Source organism: Tupaia chinensis, unplaced genomic scaffold (genome assembly GCF_000334495.1).
Source record: "Tupaia chinensis unplaced genomic scaffold, TupChi_1.0 Scaffold000407_1, whole genome shotgun sequence".
In the NCBI taxonomy this organism is placed as follows: domain Eukaryota; kingdom Metazoa; phylum Chordata; class Mammalia; order Scandentia; family Tupaiidae; genus Tupaia; species Tupaia belangeri.
In genome coordinates this window covers 217,488-241,789 of record NW_006159909.1, presented here as the reverse complement: position 1 = coordinate 241,789, position 24,302 = coordinate 217,488, and the positions used below count along the sequence as shown (strand labels likewise).

The 24,302-nt window shown below is 53.4% G+C and overlaps 1 protein-coding gene across 2 annotated transcripts in view; it reads right to left on the bottom strand.

Annotated features, from left to right (window-relative positions):
• The window catches only part of RAB11FIP4 (RAB11 family interacting protein 4), a 91,213-nt gene that overhangs the window by 8,926 nt on the left and 57,985 nt on the right, over positions 1 to 24,302 (bottom strand). For both annotated transcript variants that reach the window (XM_014590105.2, XM_014590106.2), the window contains exons 3-4: positions 4,203 to 4,432; positions 479 to 673 (exon numbers count right to left, since the gene is read on the bottom strand). In XM_014590105.2, the coding sequence (XP_014445591.1) occupies positions 479 to 673; positions 4,203 to 4,432 (425 nt within the window). The remainder of the gene's footprint in view (positions 1 to 478; positions 674 to 4,202; positions 4,433 to 24,302) is intronic.

Below are 24,302 nucleotides of genomic sequence, written 5' to 3'. Positions count from 1 at the left end.
GCGACCAGCTTACCTGCTGTCCAGTCTGGTGCCCTCACCCTGTTGACACCTCGTACTGTGAACCCGGAGTGGGGAAGCCAGTGAGCTGTGCCCGTTTAACAGATAAGGCACATGGACAGCTAATGGCGGTGGACGTAACGACTTGGGTGGGCGGGGAGGTACTGCAGACGTCACTTGGAAGGAGCCTTCCACATAAGGGCTCTAGGAAGCGGATGCAAAGGTGCCCTGCCCATTCCAGTCTCCCAGGTCAGTTGATTCTGTTTCGTCCCCAAGATGGAAGGGGAGGAAAAGGAACACCAGACCCCCAACTGGGGGCACCTGCAGCACCCCGAAGCCCCAGAAGCAGACACCATGTGGCTCAGGACAGCGTAAGGATGATCAACCTAAGTGTGGCCCACCAGAACGCCCCTGGGACAAGGCTGGGTTGGTTCTGCCATGTTTCCTGAACCCCAACTTCCATCCCAAACCAAAGGGCCACCTGGAAGACACTGAAGACCCCAGGTCTGAGTAGACGTTGGTCCTGGTCTCATCGTCGGGGCAGGGACTGCTGGGAGCACAGTCCACATCATCTCCCTCCCCGTAGTCTTCGAACTGCTCCTCGTTGCTGATGAGTGAGGCGGTGGAGTGTGTCGAGAGGTCTGATGTCGTCACAGACGGAGTGTGGACCAGGGACCTGAGCAGAGAGTGCCCGTGTGAGGGGGCTGAGCGAGGCCCTGGCCACAGCCTGCAGCAGGGGAGACAGCTGGGCTTCCCAGAAGGCCGGTCATTGCAGACCGGGAGCCTGAGTAGGCACGTTCCTGCTAACCTGGGAAACGCTCTGGGCGCCCAATCTAAGGAAAACATCGCACCTCGGGAGCTGTTCCTGTAGAAGAGACAACCCTCGAGCAGCAAAAAGCTGGCTGTGCCCTAATGGCTTAGCTGCAGCTAGATTATAGTTAGTGAGTTGCAGGTTAGTAGATTAAGTTTTGATTTCTTTTTTTTTAAGAGAGAGATTTTTGTTAGAGAGCATAAGCATTTGCTGGAGAGACAGAAAAAGACAGATAAAAAGTGAGAAATCACCTCCCAGGAGGAATGGCCATACCACAATCCCTTTTCCTCCATTCTCTTATCAGGATTTTGGGCACACATGTACACGTGCCCGGCGTGAGTTCAAGACACTGGGTCCACCACTGTCAACCATGTGGGAGTTCAGTAACTTAATCACTATGCCACCTGCTGGCCCCAGTAAGTTAAATTATTAAATTATGGAATATTGGGGACCAGCAGATGGGCTTCAAACTCATGCCGGGGTGCAGGCATGTGGGTGCCCAAAATTCCAAGAGGAGAATGGAAGAGAAGGGATCGCGGTGTGGCCATACCCCCCTGGGCGGATGGTTTCGCACTTTCTCTCTGTCTCACTCTCTCTGGTGAGCACACACGCCCTATAGCAAAAAGCTCTTTAAAAAAAGAGTAAATTGCAGAATACTGAACAGTTACTAAAGTATTTGTAAAAATATTTGCATTGTGGGGAAGTGAACAAACGCATATGAGCAGTTTGTATACAGAAGTGGACATACAGTGAGACTGTGTAAAAGGCCTACACAGAATAAAAAGTAGGAACTCAGGACCAGCAGTTAGCAATAAAGGCTATGTCACTGAACTCGGGACCAGCAGTTAGCAATAATGGCTATGTTGACCACAGTTTGAGTCCTGAACCCGGTGGCTTAAACTCACACTGCGCGCATGTGCATGCCCAAGATTCCGAGAGGAGAATGGAGGAGAAGGGATTGTGGTGTGGCCATCCCCCTGGGGGGTGATTTCTCGCTTTCTGTCTCTCTCTCTCTCTTTCTGGCGAGTGCACGTGCCCTATAGCAAAAACCTCTCCAAAAAAATAAATAAATAAATAAAAATAAAAAGTAGGAAATAAAAACATGCAAATGGTAATAGGGCTTGAGTGGTGGGTTATAAGCTCCATCCTTACATTTCCTACCTTATTCAAGTTTTGTTTAATTAGCAAGTACACTTCCTATAATGAAATGAAGTTTTTAAATAAATAATGAGCTATGAAGGCAAAAGCTCTCCCCAGTTTATGGAGGGGATTCCTGGTCCCAAAATGCCTCATCCCAAAGAATACAGGTTAGAGGGGCTCTAGGGGCTCTTGTGGGTGTAGTCTGGGACAGTCGTAGGGGCCTGGCAAAGGCCCATTTACAACCTAAGAACACGGACGCACAACTCACCGGCCAGAATGCATCTTCCCTTGAGCTGTTTCGCAATTGTTTCTGTATGTTATTACTCACGAATGGGGATTCCCCTCACCCCACTGAGCCTGAGTCTGACACAGTGAAAGAGCCTGGAAGGGGTTATGAGTCATCCTCAAACCGTGCCCCTGAGGAACCCCAGTTTCCACCTAACGGTCACACTGTTAGTGACAGGATGCCGAAGATCTTGTTTTCTGGAACTGCAACCGTATTTTATTGACTAACTGAACCGGTCTGCCCTCAGGTTGCTTAGCACTGCAGGTTGAACTTATCACAGTCCGCCCTCTCTGCTCTTTCACACCCCCGCCATCTGCTTTCCTGGTGACTGGCCCCAGAAAACAATGAGGATGAACAAATGGAGATATTAGCCACAAGGTCACAGTCGGCTGTCCACAGCCCCTGGCTCTGGCATTGCTTGCTTCCCACCCCACCCCCACCCCCACTGCCCAAGTTTTTGCCATAGGGTACATGCCCGTGCCAGAGAGAGACAGAGACAGACAGAAAGTGAGAAAGCACTCCCTGGGTTGGGAGGGATGACCATGCTGAAACCCCCTTCCTCCAGTCTCCTCTCGGGGTTTTGGGCAAACATGAGCACATGCCCAGTGTGTTTTTCAAGCCACTGGGTCCAGGACTCGAACCATAGAGCCGCACATGTGTTATCCAGCACCTTAACCACCATGCTGTCTGCCGGTCCAACCCCTGGTTCTTGAGTTGCCTGTCATCGGTACGGCTGATGAGCTGCTCCCAGGAAACAATATGGAACGCTCTTCATCAACGGGCAGCTCCAAAGGCCCCACCAAGAACAGCAGGGCTCTCACTGGCGTTTGAGAAGCCCCGTGCTGAGAAACCACACACCGTTCCCTTTCCCTGAAGATTCAAGGATGACTTCACTCCACTGAGAAGTCACTCAGGTCTTAAAACTGTTTTTAAATAACACTGATGATTTAGGAGAAGGCTTGACTGAAACAGAAAATGTGGACTAGATAGCCAATTAGATGGGAGGTCATTAAAATGATCAATTATGGGCGAGCAGGCGGAGTGGAAGTTAAGGCGCTGGATACCACATGGCCAGCTTCAGTTTGAGTCCCAGTCCCGGCAGCTTGAGAGCCACGTGCATGCGTGCCTAAAATCCTGAGCGGAGAATGGAGGAGAAGGGCTTGTAGTGTGGTCTCTCTCTCTCTCTCTTTGGTGAACAAACACACCTATAGCAAAAACTTTAAAAAAAAAAAAAAAGGCAGTCATTCCACCATCCAGAATTAACTGCCGAATTTTCTAGAATAATTTGTCTTGGCATTCCCGAATACAGAGGTATATATATTTTAAACAAAGCTAAATCCATACTTCATCTTTGTAATATGCTTTTTTATCTTGTTACAGAGGTATATATATTTTAAACAAAGCTAAATCCATACTTCATCTTTGTAATTGTTTTTTTTTTTTTTTTTTTTTTTTTAGAGGTTTTTTGCTATAGGGTGTGAGTGCTTGCCAGAAAGACAGAGAGAGACAGAGAGACAGAAAGCAAAAAATCACCCCCCCGGGGGAGTGGGATGGCCACGCTGCAATCCCTTCTCCTTCATTCTCCTCTCAGGATCTTGGGCACGCACGCACACGTGCCGGAGTGAGTTTAAGCCACCGGGTCCAGGACTCCAACAGCGGTCAGCTACGTGGGAGTCCAGCGACATAGCCATTATGCTAACTGCTGGTCCCTGTAATAAGCTTTTAAAATGAATTGAGTTTATTCTATATCGTTTATGGAAATGTGACTTTGCATGGCCGGCTAAAACTCCAGACCCTGCCCTACGTTAGGCACTGAGATTGCTCAGAGTTTCTGCTACTCGTGAAGCCGCTCCTGGGCTGCAGATGCAGGGTGCGTCTCGTTTACTTCCTGGAGACACCTTCCAAGAGCCGCATTTCTGGGCCCACATTCCGGGCCACGTACCAAGCTACAGGCAATTTTTAACTCACTTGTCCTCTGGCAGAAATAGGCCCCCGAGGCCCCCGTCCTTCTCCTCAGCAGGACTCCCCACAGAACCCTCCAGGCTCTGGGCGCTCTCCATGGGGCTGTCCATGTCTGACTCCGAGGGGCCCTCGGGTGGGGCCAGTGTCATAGCCTCCTCCTCATCCTCGGGGAAGCAGCCAGGCTCCCTGGGGACAAGTTCGCCATCAGCAAAGGTGGGGTCTGAGCCCTCGCTGCCCTGGGAAAGACAGAAGGGACAGAATGAGGTTGGCTCCTTGGGACTCAGTGCTCCTCAGACGACAAGGGGGTCAGCAGGCCCAGGGACAACTAAGGGGAGTGTAGGGAGGCCCAGGTCCTGAAACCCCAAGTATGAGAACCCTTGGCAGATGACTAGTCTCGGGCCTCTCACGCTGGCCGACTCACGAGAGTGCAGGGAGAAGTGGGGGACTCCCAGGCCCAGCCCCCAGCAGGCCAGCCGCATCACTCGGCATCTGGTCGTCACTCAGATCGCAAGTCTGCTCAGGAACCAGAGGACTTAGAGGGGTCCTGGTGCTCCATGTCACAGGCACACCCCCGAATGAGTTAAGTCTGACGGTACAGGGAAGACTGGACAGCTTGGGACCCACTCTCATGATTTGGCACCTTCCTGAACCCCAACCTCAGTTCTCCTCTGGTGACGGAATGTCACAGACCGTCGTGTCAATTAGATACTTTGCGTGAGCAACTGGCACACGGCAGGACTCGATGAGTAAATCCCGGACAGGGCGTGATGCCAGCCCAGGGAGAGGGGCTGCCTGACTCGCCCTGACACAACCGTGCTGGGGAGCAAGAGCAATAGGCCTTTTGCACCTGAGCTCTGGCCCCAACTCACCCACACTGGACCTGGGGCCCAGCACACAGCCTGGCGTGGGGACAGTGTGTGGCCTGCCTGCACCTTTGGGGACAGTTTCCTGGGAGGAGCTCAGGCTCTGTGCAGTCACCCTGGACTGAAGGTTGGGCAGCTCCCAAACCACTCCTCGGGGCCGCTCTCCCTCTGAGGAGGTGGGCACTTTCCGGTGGCACCACTTCTACCTGTTGCCGAGGTTCTGTGCTGCGCTCCTCACCGGGGCTGGCAGAACGCCCCACTGTAAGTGCTTTCCCCTCAGCCCCAAACAGCAGAGGTGACAGGAACAGGGCCGAGAAAGGTCTGTGGGAGTATTGGATGAGAACAGGCCCTGGGACATCCGAGGAAGCTGCTGGCCACAGGCTGGGATGAGCAGCCAGACGTGTGTGGCTGTCTGCTGCCACTGGTGAGCGGGCGGTCCCTTGGGGGCTAGCGCCACCAGGAGACCTGGCCAAGAATGCAGGGCAATGACAGAGCTGGCCTGCTCTCGCTGAGACTCGGGTTGAGCACCAGATGGACCAATGAAGCGGGCATCACAGGGGCATCCGACCGTGGGGATGGCTGTGTAAGTGGTGTCCACAGGGCCCTGTCTGCCTAGACGTCGCTGCCAAGCCAAGCCCGCCTGCCCCCAGCCCTTGGAGAGCCTCCCGCGGAGGCAGAGTTGCAGAGGCAGAGGCCAGCCAGGGCCTGCTGTGAGCGAGCTAGGGGAAGCGACTGCTCGCCTGCACGAAAAATACCCCAGGGAAGGGGGCAAGCCCTCCGGCTGCAAGCCTGGCAGAAGCAAAGGGGACCCACGCACCTTATCCTGCCATGCTGCGTGGCGGTCTGTCCTGCTGTGCTTCATGACAACACCTGTCCTCCCCACCTTACTGCGGGGAAACTGAGGCTCGGAGAGCAACCTGCCAAAAGTCACTGGCCGCCACACACCTGCTTTCATTTATCATGGGTGCCCCCTGCCCTGCCCACCCACTTTGCGGGTTTTGGACGTGGAGGAGAGGATGAGAAGCGCTCATCTTACAGGGTTGCCCAGGACTCCGCCGGACGCAGCTGCTTGCCCACCGCCCACCGCCCACTGCCCACTACCCGCCTGGTGGGAGATCCTGGTTGGGAGTCTCGGAGTGGGGAAACCCAGAGAGAAACACGGTTGGAGGGAGCCAGGGCTCAGGGAGGAGCAACGCGCCAGGCCTGTGCCTCCCTGGCTGTGAAGGAACAACATGTTTTCCCTGGCCACCCGGCAGGGAGCGGTGGCACTGCTGGGACTCCAGCCTGCTCTGGCTCATGGCGGTCCTCACGTGGCCTGTGACTGAGCCTTCCTCCCTCTGTGTAGGTGTAGGCCTCACCTGGCGCCAGGTGGGAGTGGGCAGTGGGAGGGGACTGGGCCCTGCCTGTGTGTCACCAGGGCCCACCTTCTCCCCGGGCTGACAGGGGCCTTAAGGGGGCTGCAGGCCCCTGGCTTCCAGCAGGCAGGCAGAGCACCAACGGGAGACCAGCAGCCATGCTCCTCAGGTGCCCAGCCTGGGCTTCGGCCAACTCACAAGGCCCAGGGGCCAAGTGTACACTGGGCGTTCTGCTCCACCAGGACACCCAACGCAGGGCATGCAGGAGGGGATCACCACCCTCTCCCAACCCACATATGGACCTGAGCCCCAACCCAGGGTGGAAAAAGTGACCTCGAGTGGTAGTCTCAGTCACAGGGGGTCGGCAGAACCGGCAGGTCTCACCCTCCCAACAAGACCGCCGCCCCCACAGAAAGATCTGAGGCCTCGGCCCGAGCACGGCCGGCATCCACCTGGCCCTTCGCCTTTCAGAGTGTCCTCCGTCTGTCTGTCACATACAGCCATCCACCTCTCCCTGCTGTGTGCAGGGCAGGGATTTCGGGATCCCACCTTGTCTGACACCTGGCGAAGGTGAGGCTCAGTGTGGCAGGGCGGCTGCCTGGCCCTTCCCAGTGCACACAGGGCCCTGCGGAGACCTGAAGCAGGCTCTGACGCGCCCAGCCCCGGGCCCTCCCCATCTCCATCAGTAACAGCTCCATTTTGTCTTAAGATGAGCCTTTTCCTGTATTAATCCCTCTTCATTCAATCCACAGTTATCTGCCCAAGGCAAACAGGAATTTTAATTGTGACCTTAAAATCATTCCTGGTAGTTTCTCCCTAAGTCCAAGCAGGATAAGGGCCGCTATGAGAAGACAACTGTACGCCTTGGTTAGTCCGGGGCGGGTCTGTGCCAACCACAAGGCATCCGTCCTGCACAATTGCAGCCCTAGCCACCACTGTCCCCTCCATGGCCTGTAGACCCCAGCCCCAGCTTTCATGCCATGAGGCCTCTGAGGAAGAGTCTGGGGAGAGCCACTAGCTCCTCCTCTCACCGGGACCAGGAGGGAGCTGCTGGGGGCTGGAGGCCAGCCTGCTTTGATTTCAAGTACCTCGGGGAGGGAGGCATAGTGGAGACAGCCGCAGGAAGGTGCTGGAAGGCAGCCTCTTATCCCCTCCCTGAGCCACTGCTTGCTGGCTGGGACGGCTCAGGGACATCTTAGAAACCCCTCTGGGCCAGGGTCTCTCTTTCATGCTTCTCAGATAATGGCAAAGTGAAAGGGAGAACCTTCTATAATAAAAACACCACCCTTCCAGAGTTTCCGGTGGCTTCCTGGGCTGTGAGTCACGCTCTGGCCATGTGGCCATGCAGGTCAGGGCCACAGAGTCTCCTGTCTGTACACTTTCAAGAAAAGGCCGCCTTGTTCACATGCGAGATCTCTGGGGAATGTGGAGGAGGGAGCTCAAGGGCATCCTGCCCGAGGGTGGCTAGACAAGTTCTCCTGCTGCAGGATTCCAGCCCCGTTCCAGACAGACCCAAGGCCGGTTCCAACAGTGGGGATCCGGCAGTGAGAATCTGGGTTGTGGTAGCCCCCAGGGTGTCTGGGGGGAGAGGACAAATCATCCCGCCCCAGGAGCCGGAGAGCTGCCGGCTTGCCCTGGCCACACCGTCCGTGCCCACATCACTGTGGTGCTCCTACCAGGAGCGAGAGGATGCCCAGTCCCAGCGGGCTGGCAGGTTGGGAGTAGGGAATGACCACCCAAGGGCCTGCTTTCCCAGGCGAGCCAGGTCTGTGCCCAGGGCAACTTCTGAGAGCCTCAGGGCCCCACCTCCAGCCCCTGCTCTCTGGCGTATGAAGACATCCATGCAAGGTGTCTCGTCACTGTCCAGTGGCCCCAGCAGCAGGGCGCTGTCCAGCCCTGGAACCCCACACATCCCCTCAGATTTGCACAGATGGCTGTGTCTGCTGTCTGGGGCCTGCAGGAAGGGCAGGGCGGCATCCTTGGCAGGCAGCACCAGGTGTTGTCTCTGGTCCAGCCTGACTCCCCAAGGCTCTGACCCTGGGGGCCTAGGGTCACCCCAAGCACAGAGCTCCCCATCCTGCAGGCATAGGCAGCCACCGTGGACCGTGCAGGCTTGGTTGTGCGGTCCTGACCACCCCAGGCTGCCTCCTTCTGCCCTGCAGGGGGTCCCAGGAGAGAGCGAGCAGACACAGTGTGTCCCTCCCATGAACGGGGAGACCTGAGGGTGGGACTGGGCAAGGGCAGGGCTCTGGGGACAGGTAAGCTGGGCTTCGGTCCCGGCTGGCCTGGCCACTCATGGGCTATGCGACCTTGGACAAGCGACCTCTCTGAGCTCCAGGGTCCAGGCCTACAGACTGGGGACAGTCACCTCTAACTCAGAGGCCGTCCTAGGGGCCACACATGACAATATACACAAGTGCCACAGGGCCAGCAGCTGTGGGAGCCTTACGTCACGTCCCGACCTGGTCCCGTGGGGCCACGTGCTGCAGAGGCTGAGCGGCCTACTACTCACAGGACCCCGGGTGGTCAGCAGTAAGGCCCTAGGCAGACAGGGGCGGGAGGGATGCCGGCCCTCCTCAAAGAAGCCAGGCCTGGGGTTTCTGGAAAGAGTTCTGAGGCCCATGGCTGGGAAGCAGGTCTGGGCCGGCTGTTCCAGCAGGGCAGGCCTGGGACACCAGCAGTCCTCGCCTCAACCCTGCCTCCATTTTTCCACCCCATGTCCAGCTTGGGCTAGATAGAGCTGGCCCAGTCTGAAGTGGGAGTCTGGAGGCACAACAGCCTGCCCGGGGCCCCCTCATCTCCAGAGCCGTGTTCACTATCAGCAGGACTGGCAGGCCCAGAGTCACTCTCCTCCTGTAGGAAGTAAGCAAAGGCTGAGTTCAAGGGTTGCTGAAAAGGCCAACTCTTAGTGCACACAGGGGCATCCAGGCCTCAGAGGGGGCAAGCTTCCCTGCCCACGCTCTCGGAGTGGGATGTGGCAGGCCCGGGCTCGACAACTTCATTTGGTCCTTGTCCTTACCCACCTCACCCCAGTGGGGAGCTGCCTCAATACACCCGTACCAGGACTCGGCATGGCCCTGGAGCTACTGTGTCGGGGACGCCACTCTGGGGACCACACTGCTACGCTCCCAAGGGGATGGCGCCCTCAGTGGGAAGTCACGGGGATTTCCACGTCTGGGTCCCCAGCAGCACCACGGGCACACAGGACGGTGACTAACGGGTCCTGCTGGACCACACCGTGCCATGGAGTGGTGAGCCAGGCACAGCCTAATCACAGGGACCCAAGGATGTGCCAATCCGGTGTGGTCCCTGCCTGCTGTGTGACCCCTGGATAAGCCATGTGACTTCTGAGCTCCATCTGAAAACGGACGTGAAGGGACCCACGGGCAGGACTGCCCCAGAGGATCCAGGATAATGCCTCCCACCCAGAGGGTGCCGGAAGATGGCAAAGAGGGGCAGAAATGTGGTGGAACGAATGCCAGGTGGACTGGGCGTTCAAGTCCTGGTCCACCACGTGCGAGCTCCGTGGCCTTGCTCATCCAACCTCTCAGGGCCTCAGTCTTATCTCTAAAACGGGGTTTATGAGCTGGCTCCTGTTCTTAGCACCCAGACAGTGCTCAAAGGCCCTGAGCTCTTACTGTCTCAGACGTACTGAAGGAAGGCAAGCGGGGTGCCTCCTGGCCTAGGCTTCCATACAATCCCGGGGCCCTTTCTCTCTCCCCCGCCTGACCCACTGGGCTGGGCTCAGCTTCAGGAAGCCAGAGCCTGTCCCCCTCCATCAGTGTCCCCTCCTGCCCATCTCCTGGGAGGTCCCTCGCATGTTAACCTCACTCACTCTTTAAGACGTGTGAAGATGAGGTGCTGCCTGGGAAGGGAGTCCAGGAGGCTCTGAGCTGCGGCTCCTCCACCCCCAGCCCTAGCAATAGCTCCTCTCCCCAGGCAGCATCCCAGAGCCAAAGAACAGCTCTATGGGGACAGCCTAGGTAAAAATAGCCAGGCGGGCACATTGTGGCTTCCCTCGCAGCCAGGCACCAGTCGGCACACGTGGAACACCACAGCGGGAAGGGGGTGGACACACACCACGTCCGGCACTAGGGAGATGCCAGCCTGCTGCCAGGGCTAGGCCAGCGATGCAACCCCTCATTACGTGCTCACCAGCCATCAGCTGTCGCCCCGAACAGAGATGGGCCTGGGTCAGGTCTCTGGGACTTCTCCACAGCTGGCAGCTGATTCAGTGCAGGGAGCTAACTCCCCAGTTATAGGGAGCAGGTGGGGTTGCTTGGGCGATCTTCTAGAGCCCATCATGGTGCAGCCGCTCTGCTCACGCAAAGATGTGACAGCAGAGGCTGGTAAGCAACCCAGGCCGCAACCAACTCCTGCCGGCCCTGCTGCCAGCCCTGCTCTGAAGCTGGGCCTCGTCCTGCAGGTGGGTGGCTGGGCTCTCATCAGCGGCCGATTCTGATTCTAGTACAACAGAGGGCTATCCAAGTGCCAGTCAAGTGGCGAGGGTGGGAACAAAGTGGGGGTTAAGCACCACACAGGGCTGGTGCCTCAGCCCTGCCTTCTGAACAAAAGTAACCTCAGCTCAGATGCAGCCCCAGCCAGGTCAAGGACACGCATGGGAACACCAGGTCACCAGACAGCCCGGGGCCGACCGCACACTGAGCTCAAAGCTCAGCAGCCCTGAGCTTCCTGTCCTGGTCATGAAGGCCCAGGTCAGGAAGACCAGACAGCCTGCATGAACCCTCCCCAGGCCAGATGAGGGGTCCCAGAGTCCTTGGGGCAGCCGAAGCAGCTTTGGAGCTCCGTCCTCCTGGCTCAGGGCTCTAGGACCCACCCCTGGAACCTCACCGTGAAGGAAGGGTGCAGCCAGCAGCTAAGACTGCCCCTCAACAGAGACCTCTAGGACACTGCAGTGGGGACGCCCCGGCTGCCACACTCCATGTCATCATAAGGTAGACTGCCACTCCTGGGATGGGGACACAGGGACAACTGGTGTTCTTGGGTACTCATCAGTCAAGTCAGAAATGAGCGGGCTTTGGTCCTCGTATCGCCCCCGGAGGAAGATACATAATCACCCCGTTTGGCAGGTGGGGAGATGGAAGCTTTGGGGCAGACTCGGCCCAGTCCTGGACTTGTGACCCACTGGCTGCAAATTCTCAAACTGGTACTGAGCAGGGAGAAAGACAGAGTCATGCTCGCGTTTCTCAAGCACCCTCAGGCCACCATCCTGAAGCAAGCAGTAGGATGTTGCTGCTGTGTGGCCTTGGAAAGGGGTGTGAAGGTCACACTGCCTTTCTGCCAGTGTTTTCATCACAGTGTGAACGGTCTCTCTCCCTGAACTCACACCCTCCCCGGTCACACGCATGCTGCTGCTGAGACAATGTCAGAGGAGAACGAGGGAAGGAGGAGGGTGTCCACAGCTCTCAGAGAAACTTGGGGATGAGAGATGTCAGATAACCTCCCTTCCCCAGCAGCTAACCTGAAATCCGAGAGGTGCAAACCTCCTCAAGGGTGGCAGGGCAAAGGGACCTGAGTATTGAGGGCTTATTAAAACAAAGCATGTCCTCGATGGGGGTCAGACTGATCGATCTTTTGGGAAACATAAAGAGAGAGGTCTGGGGACCAGCAGAGGGCATAATGTAGGAGTCACTGAACTCCTACATAGGCAACTGCGGTTCAAGTCCTGGACCTGGCAGCTTAAAACTCATGCTGGGTGCATGTGCATGCGTGCCCAAGATCCTGAGAGGAGAATGGAGGAGAAAGGATTGCAGCATGGCCATTCCTGGGGTGGGAGGGATTTCTCATTTTCTGTCTCTGTCTCTTTCTGTCTCTCCAGCAAGCACGAGTGCCCTCTACCAAAAATCTCTCTTAAAAAGAGAGAGAGAGGTCTAGGCCCAGCTAGGTGGCTTGGTGGTTAAGGTAGCTAGATCCCACATGGCTGACTGAATGCTCCAAGTCCCACACCTGATGGCTTGAAAAATACACTGGTTGCACATTTGTTTGCACGCCTAAAATTCTGAGAGGAGAATGGAAAAAAGGGACTGCAGCGTGGCCATCCCCAAGGAGGTGTTTTCTCACTTTCTCTCTCTCTCTCTAGCCCCACTTTTCCCAGCAAGTGCACACACTCTATGGTAAATTAAAAAAAAAAAAAAAAGAAAAGAAAAAGAAAAAAAGGAGGAAGGTCCGAGGCAGACCCTGGCAGTGTTCTGGCTGGGTGTTCTGTCTGCTCCCAGCATATCCCATCTGCCTCAAAAGCTATGGGGCCGGCTCAGCCAGCCCAGAGCCAGAGACCATTCAACGCCTGCCCGAACCCCAGCTCAGGCCTGTCTGTGTTCACCCTCCTCCGCTCCTGGAAGCCTGCCGATGAGGAGGAGAGGGCTAGCCAAGCTCACTGCCAGAGTGCGTCTCTCACACAAAGGAAACAACTGGTATTCTTGCCCCCACAGGTCCCCCTAGGGACGATCTATGGGTGTGAGTAGATCTGAGCCCAGGGGTGTGGGAAGGGCCAATCAGATCTGGGTTTCAAGTCTGTTAGGCTATAGGCCAGACCCTGGACCATGATCTGCCCCACTGGAAACACTCCTCATGGCTGCTGGGCTGTCCACCCTCAGGGAGACACTCTGACCCCTCCATCCCCACCATGCCACTTTTGTTCCAACAACATGTGCACATATCAAAGGTAACAGCTGAAAAAGGAAAATAACTGCATTACTAGAAAATAATAGAGGGTAGAAATAACAAAAAGAAAAGCTTGAATCATCCGGAAGGATAAAGAGAAAAAGAGTCAGAGGGGACAAATAAAAAACAAGTAACAACTCCGCTGTATCAGTGATACCTTAAATGAAAATGGAATCAACAATCCTATTTAAGATAAATATTGTCAGACCAGATTTTAAAAAACACATGCTATTTACCAGGTATACAGTAAAGCATAAACTCACAGATAGTCATTAAACATTGTGATCTTATATTGAAAAATTATACTTTGCCCTATAAATGTGTACAACTATTTAAAAAGGAAGGCATATATTATAAAATGACAATAAATGAAAGAACACAGGTCAAAAGTATAACAAATGAAAAAAGATATACACGTGAATACCAACAGAAAGAAAGCCGGTGAGACTATGTAAATTTCAGATGAACAGATTCTAAGGCAAGAGACAGAGGGACATTGAAAAATGATAAGGGGGGGCCGGCAGGTGGCGTAGTGGTTAAGGGTGCTGGACTCCCACATGGCCAACCATGGTTCAAATCCTAGACCTGGCGGCTTGCTTTCTCATTTTCCCTCTCCCTCTCCCTCTCTTACTCTGTTCCTCTCTGGTCAAATTAAAATAAATACAGTACAATTAAATAATTCTTTAAAAAAAGATAAGGAGTGGCCAGCAGGTAGCATGAAGGTTAAGATAGCTGGATCCCACATGACCAACTGTGTGGTTCAAGTCTAGGACCCGGTGGCTCAAAAACATGTTGGGCACATGTGCATGCATGCCCAAAAGCCTAAGAGGAGAATGGAGGAGAAGCAATTGTGGTGTGACCATGCCCCCGGGATGACTTCTCACTTTCCCTCTTTTTTTTTTTCCCCTAAAGAGAGATTTTTGCTTTAAGGCATATGCGCTCACTGGAGAGACAGAGACAGAGGGACAGAAAGCGAGAAATCACTCCTGGGGGGATGGCCACACTGTAATCCCTTCTCCTCCATTCTCCCCTCAGGATTTTGGGCACACATGCACACACCCAGCATGAGTTTTGAGTCACCCAGTCTGGGACCTGAATCATGGTTGCCTACATGGGAGTATAGCGATGTACCCATTATGTCATCTGCTGGACCCCTCACTTTCTCTCTCTCTCTCTTTCTCTCCCTGGCAAGTGCATGTACCCTACAACAAACAAACAAAAATCACCCAAAACCCTGCATACCTCCACTATGGAGAAGGGAGACTATGTCCCTTTAATGTAATAATCAAACTTAGGATCACTATTTTGAAAGAACCACATCCTGGTCTCTGATATGATTTAGTATCAGGTACACAGCATCACCTATGACGTAGTCTTAACTGAATAATCAATTCTAATCAAGCCAATCTAGGACCTAACTTCTATCTAAAGGGAAAACAGAAGTTAGAGAAACGGGCTACCCAACACCATGGGAAAAACAGATGAAAAAGCGTGCGGGACATTCTACGAGATGACTGACCTCATCTATTTCAAAAGAGAATGGCATTAAAAAAATGAATGAGGGAACCAGCAGTTAGCGTAATGGCTATGTCACTGGACTCCCATGTAGTCGACCGCGGTTCGCGTCCTGGACCCGGTGGCTTAAAACTCACACCGGGCACGTGTGTGTGCGTGCCCAAGATCCCGAAAGGAGAATGGAGGAGAAGGGATTGCGGCGTGACCATCCCCTCTGGGGGGTGATTTGTCACTTTCTGTCTCTCTGTCTCTCTCTGTCTGTCTGGCGAGTGCCCGTGCCCTATAGCGAAAAAACCTCTCAAAAAAAAAAAAAAAAGAATGAGAAGGATTTTTTCTAGACCAGTGGTTCTCAATTTTCTTTTCTTTCTTTCTCTCTCTCTCTCTCTCTCTCTTTTTTTTTTTTTTCTTTAAGCTAGAGAATATGTGTTTTCACCAGACAGAGACAGAAAGAGGGAAAGTAAGAAAGCACCTCCACTGGGGAAGTCACTCCGCAATCTCTTCTCCTCTGCTCTCCTCGCCGGACTTCGGGCATGCATACTCAGGCACCTGGCATGTGTTTCAAGCCATCAGGTCAGGGACTTGGACCAAGCAGCTGGCCATGTGATATCCAGTCACCTTAGCCACCATGCCATGGGTCAGCCTGTGCTATTAAGTCATCGGGGAAGTTGTGACATATTTTTCTACACAAAAATGCATCATGACTTTCCAGATAACCCAAGAGACAGAAAAACTATACAGCCATCTGTGATTAGATCCCAGAGTAAACAAACAAACAACCACCCAGCTGTAGAAGACCTCTGGAGGACACACAGGGAAGCGGGGCTCTGGGCTAGATATCAGGCGATGTTACAGAGTTATGCTTAATCTTGCCAGGAGTGTTAGTGCTATACATAGCTATGAAGGAGAATGTCTTCAGTTTTTGATCATATTTGGTCCAATTTCCTTCCAAATAGCTCAGGGGGAAGTTACATACCTAGATAAAGCAAATATGGCCACAGCACCAGAGAGCGACGGGGCTTGCAAACTCCTAATCGTGCTGTCGCTCCCTCGCCGGGCTGCCTGGAGCCCAGGTGACAGGTGAGGGGTACTATCTGCAGCTTGTGTGGCTGATGAAGCCTACTGGCAAGGCTATCGGAGGGGCTGTGGGGGGCTTTGGAGCCATGGTGTCAGGGTGGGTAAGGGGAAGGGCTGCACCCTGCAGAGCTGTGCTTTGGGCAAAACTCTGGGGAGTTCGAGTTTGCAAACCAAGAATGTCCCAGCCTCAGCAGGTGTGACTGACCTCTGCAGCCATAATCAAGTCTCACAGGTCTTATTCTTCTGGTCTGTTAAAAGTAAACACAACAGGGGCCAGCAGGTGGCATAGTGGTTAAGGCACTGGACTCCCACATGGTAGACTGTGGTTCGAACCAGGCGACTTAAAAAAAAATAATCACAATAGATCAATAGACAAATAAATATATGTAAAAGATAAATAAATAAAATAAAGTATACCAATTTTATTAAAAAGAAAAAAAAAAAAAGAAAAGAAAGAAAGGATAGTTTATCCCAAACTTGTTGAACTGGTTTAAAGAAAAATGTGAAATCCCTGACTGGGTTCAGCTCCGTTTATAAGGAATATGGAAACGTGAAGCAGCTTCCTTAAAAACTATTATACTAGAGGTAGGGTGAATAGGACGCAGCTCAGGGCACCAGCAGATGGCATAATGGTTACATCACTGAATTCCCATGTAGTCGACTGCAGTTCAAGTCCTGGACAACAGCTAAACACCCTGGGCACGTGTGTGTGCGCACGCGCGTGCGCCCAAAATCCCAAGTAAAATGGAGAAGGGATTGCAGCATGACAATATGCCCTGGCGGGTGATTTCTTGTTTTGTTTCTCCAGCAAGAACATGCACTCTCTAGCAAAAATCTCTCTTTTTAGAAAGAAAGAAAAGACAGACAGACAGACACAGCTTGCAGGACAAGGGCAACACTTGAGGACAAAATAAAAACTGAAGGACGGGCTGTCTGTGATCCCAATGGCAGGACCAAGAGGCAACAATGGCTGAAGAGGTTAAGGATGACAGTCTCTAAAAGACAACTCATGAGTCATGATATTTCTAGAAACCTTTCCAGACACAGCTTGTGGCCAAGAGCCCTCCTCGGGAGCCCTGTACAAGAGGTGGGCCTCCACCCCTCTGCCTGACCACAGAACGACCTCCCCTCTGTGCAGGCTCTCCCAGGAGGCCAGCCTCTGCTCATCTTCCTCTTCTTCTTCCTCTTGGAGGGAGGTTCCTTTTTGTCCCCCCTTAAAAAAGTATGTTGAAACCCCAACCCTCAGTACCTCAGATATGACTCTTTTTGGAGATAGGGTTTTTAAAGAGACAGCTGAACTAAAATGAGATGGTATGGGTAGGCCCTAACCCAGAAGACCAATGTCCTTATAAGAAGAGGAAATTAGGGGGACCAGGAGTTGACATAATGGCTATGTCGCTGGACTCCCATGTAGTCAACTGTGGTTTGAGTCCCGGACCCAGTGGCTTAAACTTGTGCCGGGCGCATGTGCATGTGTGCCCAAGATCCCAAGAGGAGAATGGAGAAGGGATTGCGATGTGGCCATCCCCCTTGGGGGCTAATTTCTCGCTTTCTGTCTCTTTTGTCTGTCTTTCTGGTGAGCACACGCGACCTATAGCAAAAACCTCTCAAAAAAAAAAAAAAGAAAAAAAAAAAGAGGAAATTAAGACCCAGAAGCTCTCTCTCCCTCTCTCTCTCTTACACACACACACACACACACACACACACACACACACACGAGGAAGACCATGTGAAAGCACAGGGAGAAGACAGCCACCTGCAAGCTGAGGAGAGGCCTCAGAAGAAACCAGAGCTGGCACCTGATCTCACAGGTCAGCCTGCAGAACTGGGGGAAAATTCATTTCAGCTGTTCAAGCCCCCAGTGATAACTGGTGATACTTTGCCGTAGCAGCCCCAGCAGGCCGACGTACTTTCCTTCCCTGAGGAGGCCCCTGGAAACCTCCACGCATGCTCCCCGAACTTTCGCCTACCCTGACAGTGAAGTCCTTCAAGGTCAGCCCAGTGAACCGTCCAAGGGAACATTAGACCTCCAGGACCCCGAGAGACAGGGGCCGGACTGGACAGTGCTGCAGGGTAAAGTGCGATGCTCTGCCGGGGAGGCCCAGCTGGGAAGGCCGCCTGTTCTTGGCCAAAGATCTTCCTGAGTAGGCTGGGCACTCGTGTGCCCACCATCCGGGCTGGCTAAAGCTGGGGGGATTGCGGCATCGAGATCCTGTCAGGGGTGTTGTCTCTGTTTCTCTCTCTCTTATTCACGGAATAAGTAAGTTCAAAAGAAAGAGAGAGGGAGAGAGACTTGAGATTGATGGACTTTTGATCTCTCCTCAAAAGCAGTGCTGAATTCTCTTTCGTGATCAGTTCGAGACACTACTGCTGCTTAAGAGACTATACTTTGAGGAAACCCAAGTTTAATGGGTAGTTGATCAGGGTGATGTTTTGTAAACATTATATTCAAATATAAGTCAATTGCTTCCATTTTCTTGTGTTCTCTCAATAATATAGGTGTCGTACTTCATTGTAAAGAAGTGTATGTGCAGTTCAGAGACACTAGACTTAAAAGGCAACTTTGTCTGCCCTGAACTGTATTTAGTGCAGTTACAAGACAAATATAAAGGCTATTTTACCTACACAGTGCCTGGTTTACAAGAGCAGAGATGGGAGCGGTTAGCCCTGGAACCACGGGCCCTCATTCACAGAACGTCTGATCTGGGTCAGGCCGCCTCTGGGGCCAGAAGAGCTCGGTAATTGAGCAAGATATTACCAGTTTCTCCCTGCCAGACAGTATTTCTGGCTACTTGAAATCCAGAGCAGATTGCTTCCCTCTGTTGTGGTCGGTGTGGGAGGAGGGCCCCTGGCACTCCTGGGACACGTGGGCACACTGCTTAGCTTCCCTCTGACATGGCCGAAACCTGAGCCTACTCCTCCCCCACACAACCCAGGGTCAGTGGTGGTGACTGAAGGCGCTGGCCAGTTTGACTTGGCACGCCTGGGACACGTGGGCACACTGCTTAGCTCCCCTCTGACATGGCCGAAACCTGATCCTACTCCTCCCCCACACAACCCAGGGTCAGTGGTGGTGACTGAAGGCGCTGGCCAGTTTGACTAAGTGACTCATCTCCAAGAAAACCGCGGGAAAGGTGAACCTACCTTCCGACCAAGCCCTGGGTCCCAGATCCAAGTGCCCAGGAAATGCACTTCCTGAACAGAACGAATTTACACAGGCCTTCTGGTCTACCCCCTGCCCTCCAAACAGAGCCAACGGCCTGACTTTGCAATGAGAATGTGGATTTCGGAGGCAAACTGTTGGGGATTATGAAAACAGAACTTAAATTGCTTCCACATCTGGAAACCAAACCCAGAAGCCAGCCCCAAGAATTCCAGGCATGCCAGCCCAAGACCAAGACATTGCAGGTTGAGTGAGGCACTTCCCGTGAGCCTGGAGGTGTTCCACTCCCTGATCTTCCTGACACCAGCCGAGTCCTTCCTAAGATCTCCTTGCCAGCACAGGAGAAGGGAAAGGGAGCTGCCCTGCTGGACACTCTCCCTGGCCAGCGTCTGCCCTGCACTCTGCAGAAGAGGTGGTTTCGTTCTCTCCTCTAAAATCCCAGCAAGTAAAGATGGTCTCCTCTTAGAGATGAGGAAATAACGTCCAGAGAGTTTAATCCATTTTCCTCTGAAGTTATGCTGTCATTTTCTCTTTACTCCTCACTCTGGAGTCACACAAAAAGCTGGGACTATGCAAACCTGAGTCAGGAATCCCCCAACTTCAATCAGCACATCTAATTGCTCAAAAAGATTTCCGGGGCCAGGTGATGGCATGGTGGTAAAACATGGCGCTCTGGGAGGCGATCTCATGTGGGACGGTTCCAGGTTTGCGCCCAGAGACCTCCCTGAGTATACTGCACACGTGTGTGCCTGTGATCCACAGGTGGCTGAGGCTGGGGGTGGATCGTGGCATCAAGACCCTCTTGGGGTGCTACCTGTCTCTTCGACTCTCGTGTGCATGGAAGAAGTGAATGGACTTCCAGAACAAAAATGATTCGCCAAATACACGCAGAAAGTTCCAGTTCCCGTGCAGCCACCGCACCTCCCGCTCTCCTGAGAGAGCATGGACCAGGTGTCAGGGCAACTCAAGTGTCAGAAGTGAATTAACTGGCTGCAAGTTGAAAGGGGAGCACATGGAGGGCTCTCCTGGCTCTTGGAACAAGCAGCTATTTTGGGCTACAAATTACAGCTTTTAAAGATGTGGTTGTTTGAAGTGAGGACTTAATTGCTTACCCAGCCAACAGTCTGTGGGGCTTGCATGGGGGGTTCCAAGAGACTCGCAGTGAAGGATTGGGATGGGTGAGCGGGGGCTCAGGCTCTGAGAGTTCGCTGGGTAGGCCAGCCAGCATTCCTCAGGGTGCACCCTCAAAAGAGGTGATGTGGAATTTCCCAAAGGGAAGCCAAGCTCTGCTACAAGGACAGCACACCTGGACGGAGCTGACCCACAGTCTAATGACAGGACAGGTGCCTGCCGCAACCCGTCTGCCACAGAAGGCCCCAGGCCTTGGAAGGGCAACCAATGGCAATGTCCACTCACAGCTCATGGCCAAGGCTCCATTACCGACCCTTCCGGAATGGTCAGATCCCTGGGATTAGGCAGGGCAGCTCTCCTGTGACCCTGCATAGCCTCCTCCCCCTGCCCATCTCCAGGTACCTGCCACCAGCCCAGGGCCCCAGCAGTCCTCTGGCAGGCTCAGCTCAGGCGCTGCCCTTTGCTATGCAGGCTGCGTGCTCTGGGAGCTGCTGTCTAGCCCTGGGGTCACCCAGGCATAGCTGTCCAGAGTGCAGCGTGGGGGCCTGGGGCCAGGGTAGGCTGAGACAGTGCAGGTCCCTTCCAAGCTCTCCTGCAGTGGGGACAGGTAAGATGGCATTAGGTCTGACCACAAGCGTTTTTACGTACTTTCCTTCCCTGAGGAGGCCCCTGGAAACCTCCACGCATGCTCCCCGAACTTTCGCCTACCCTGACAGTGAAGTCCTTCAAGGTCAGCCCAGTGAACCGTCCAAGGGAACATTAGACCTCCAGGACCCCGAGAGACAGGGGCCGGACTGGACAGTGCTGCAGGGTAAAGTGCGATGCTCTGCCGGGGAGGCCCAGCTGGGAAGGCCGCCTGTTCTTGGCCAAAGATCTTCCTGAGTAGGCTGGGCACTCGTGTGCCCACCATCCGGGCTGGCTAAAGCTGGGGGGATTGCGGCATCGAGATCCTGTCAGGGGTGTTGTCTCTGTTTCTCTCTCTCTTATTCACGGAATAAGTAAGTTCAAAAGAAAGAGAGAGGGAGAGAGACTTGAGATTGATGGACTTTTGATCTCTCCTCAAAAGCAGTGCTGAATTCTCTTTCGTGATCAGTTCGAGACACTACTGCTGCTTAAGAAACTATACTTTGAGGAAACCCAAGTTTAATGGGTAGTTGATCAGGGTGATGTTTTGTAAACATTATATTCAAATATAAGTCAATTGCTTCCATTTTCTTGTGTTCTCTCAATAATATAGGTGTCGTACTTCATTGTAAAGAAGTGTATGTGCAGTTCAGAGACACTAGACTTAAAAGGCAACTTTGTCTGCCCTGAACTGTATTTAGTGCAGTTACAAGACAAATATAAAGGCTATTTTACCTACACAGTGCCTGGTTTACAAGAGCAGAGATGGGAGCGGTTAGCCCTGGAACCACGGGCCCTCATTCACAGAACGTCTGATCTGGGTCAGGCCGCCTCTGGGGCCAGAAGAGCTCGGTAATTGAGCAAGATATTACCAGTTTCTCCCTGCCAGACAGTATTTCTGGCTACTTGAAATCCAGAGCAGATTGCTTCCCTCTGTTGTGGTCGGTGTGGGAGGAGGGCCCCTGGCACTCCTGGGACACGTGGGCACACTGCTTAGCTTCCCTCTGACATGGCCGAAACCTGAGCCTACTCCTCCCCCACACAACCCAGGGTCAGTGGTGGTGACTGAAGGCGCTGGCCAGTTTGACTAAGTGACTCATCTCCAAGAAAACCGCGGGAAAGGTGAACCTACCTTCCGACCAAGCCCTGGGTCCCAGATCCAAGTGCCCAGGAAATGCACTTCCTGAACAGAACGAATTTACACAGGCCTTCTGGTCTACCCCCTGCCCTCCAAACAGAGCCAACGGCCTGACTTTGCAATGAGAATGTGGATTTCGGAGGCAAACTGTTGGGGATTATGAAAACAGAACTTAAATTGCTTCCACATCTGGAAACCAAACCCAGAAGCCAGCCCCAAGAATTCCAGGCATGCCAGCCCAAGACCAAGACATTGCAGGTTGAGTGAGGCACTTCCCGTGAGCCTGGAGGTGTTCCACCCCCTGATCTTCCTGACATCAGCCGAGTCCTTCCTAAGATCTCCTTGCCAGCACAGGAGAAGGGAAAGGGAGCTGCCCTGCTGGACACTCTCCCTGGCCAGCGTCTGCCCTGCACTCTGCAGAAGAGGTGGTTTCGTTCTCTCCTCTAAAATCCCAGCAAGTAAAGATGGTCTCCTCTTAGAGATGAGGAAATAACGTCCAGAGAGTTTAATCCATTTTCCTCTGAAGTTATGCTGTCATTTTCTCTTTACTCCTCACTCTGGAGTCACACAAAAAGCTGGGACTACGCAAACCTGAGTCAGGAATCCCCCAACTTCAATCAGCACATCTAATTGCTCAAAAAGATTTCCGGGGCCAGGTGATGGCATGGTGGTAAAACATGGCGCTCTGGGAGGCGATCTCACGTGGGACGGTTCCAGGTTTGCGCCCAGAGACCTCCCTGAGTATACTGCACACGTGTGTGCCTGTGATCCACAGGTGGCTGAGGCTGGGGGTGGATCGTGGCATCAAGACCCTCTTGGGGTGCTACCTGTCTCTTCGACTCTCGTGTGCATGGAAGAAGTGAATGGACTTCCAGAACAAAAATGATTCGCCAAATACACGCAGAAAGTTCCAGTTCCCGTGCAGCCACCGCACCTCCCGCTCTCCTGAGAGAGCATGGACCAGGTGTCAGGGCAACTCAAGTGTCAGAAGTGAATTAACTGGCTGCAAGTTGAAAGGGGAGCACATGGAGGGCTCTCCTGGCTCTTGGAACAAGCAGCTATTTTGGGCTACAAATTACAGCTTTTAAAGATGTGGTTGTTTGAAGTGAGGACTTAATTGCTTACCCAGCCAACAGTCTGTGGGGCTTGCATGGGGGGTTCCAAGAGACTCGCAGTGAAGGATTGGGATGGGTGAGCGGGGGCTCAGGCTCTGAGAGTTCCCTGGGTAGGCCAGCCAGCATTCCTCAGGGTGCACCCTCAAAAGAGGTGATGTGGAATTTCCCAAAGGGAAGCCAAGCTCTGCTACAAGGACAGCACACCTGGACGGAGCTGACCCACAGTCTAATGACAGGACAGGTGCCTGCCGCAACCCGTCTGCCACAGAAGGCCCCAGGCCTTGGAAGGTCAACCAATGGCAATGTCCACTCACAGCTCATGGCCAAGGCTCCATTACCGACCCTTCCGGAATGGTCAGATCCCTGGGATTAGGCAGGGCAGCTCTCCTGTGACCCTGCATAGCCTCCTCCCCCTGCCCATCTCCAGGTACCTGCCACCAGCCCAGGGCCCCAGCAGTCCTCTGGCAGGCTCAGCTCAGGCGCTGCCCTTTGCTATGCAGGCTGCGTGCTCTGGGAGCTGCTGTCTAGCCCTGGGGTCACCCAGGCATAGCTGTCCAGAGTGCAGCGTGGGGGCCTGGGGCCAGGGTAGGCTGAGACAGTGCAGGTCCCTTCCAAGCTCTCCTGCAGTGGGGACAGGTAAGATGGCATTAGGTCTGACCACAAGCCACAGACTGGGGCCTCAGAGGATGGAGGCCCCCTGGGGTGGTTCATCGGGAACCCCCTCTCAAAGCCTGTGAGTGCCCACTGCCTCTGCTGCTCCCACAGAACCAGGTTCTAGTTCCTCAGACCAGATTCCAGCTTCGGGCCATGCTACAGTATGGTCCCAAGAAGCCTTGATGGGACCAGCAGAGGGCACAATGTTTTTTTTTGTTTGTTTGTTTTTTGCTGGACTCCCACGTAGTCGAAAGCAGTTTGAGGCCTGGACCTGGTGATTTAAAACTAGGGTTGTGGGGCTGGCAGGTGGTGTGGTGGTTGAGGCACTGGATTCCCACATGGCTGACCATGGTTCGAGTCCTGGACCTGGCAGCTTGCTTTCTCACTCTCTCCCCCTCTTTCTTGTTGGTCAAAAGTTAAGCATGATGATAATAAATAAAATTAAAAACAAGTAATTCTTAAAAAATAAAAAGAAAGAAATTTATCAGGGAAATTAACCAGGGTCAGAAGGTGGAGTGGTGATTAAGATGCTGAATTTCACATAGCTGACTCTGTGGTCTGATCCCTGGACCCAGCAGCTTGGGGCAGTAGGGAAGAAAAAGAAAAAAAAGGGAAAAATTCAGGACAGGCATGTGTCATATGTGCCCAAAATCCTGAGAGAAGAATGGAGAAGAAGGGATCGCAGAGTAGCCATCCCCACTGGGGGTGATTTCTGTCTCTCTGTCTCTCTCTAGTGAGTGCATGCACCCTACAGAAAAAATCTCTCAAAAAAAAAAAAAAAAAGAAGACAAAG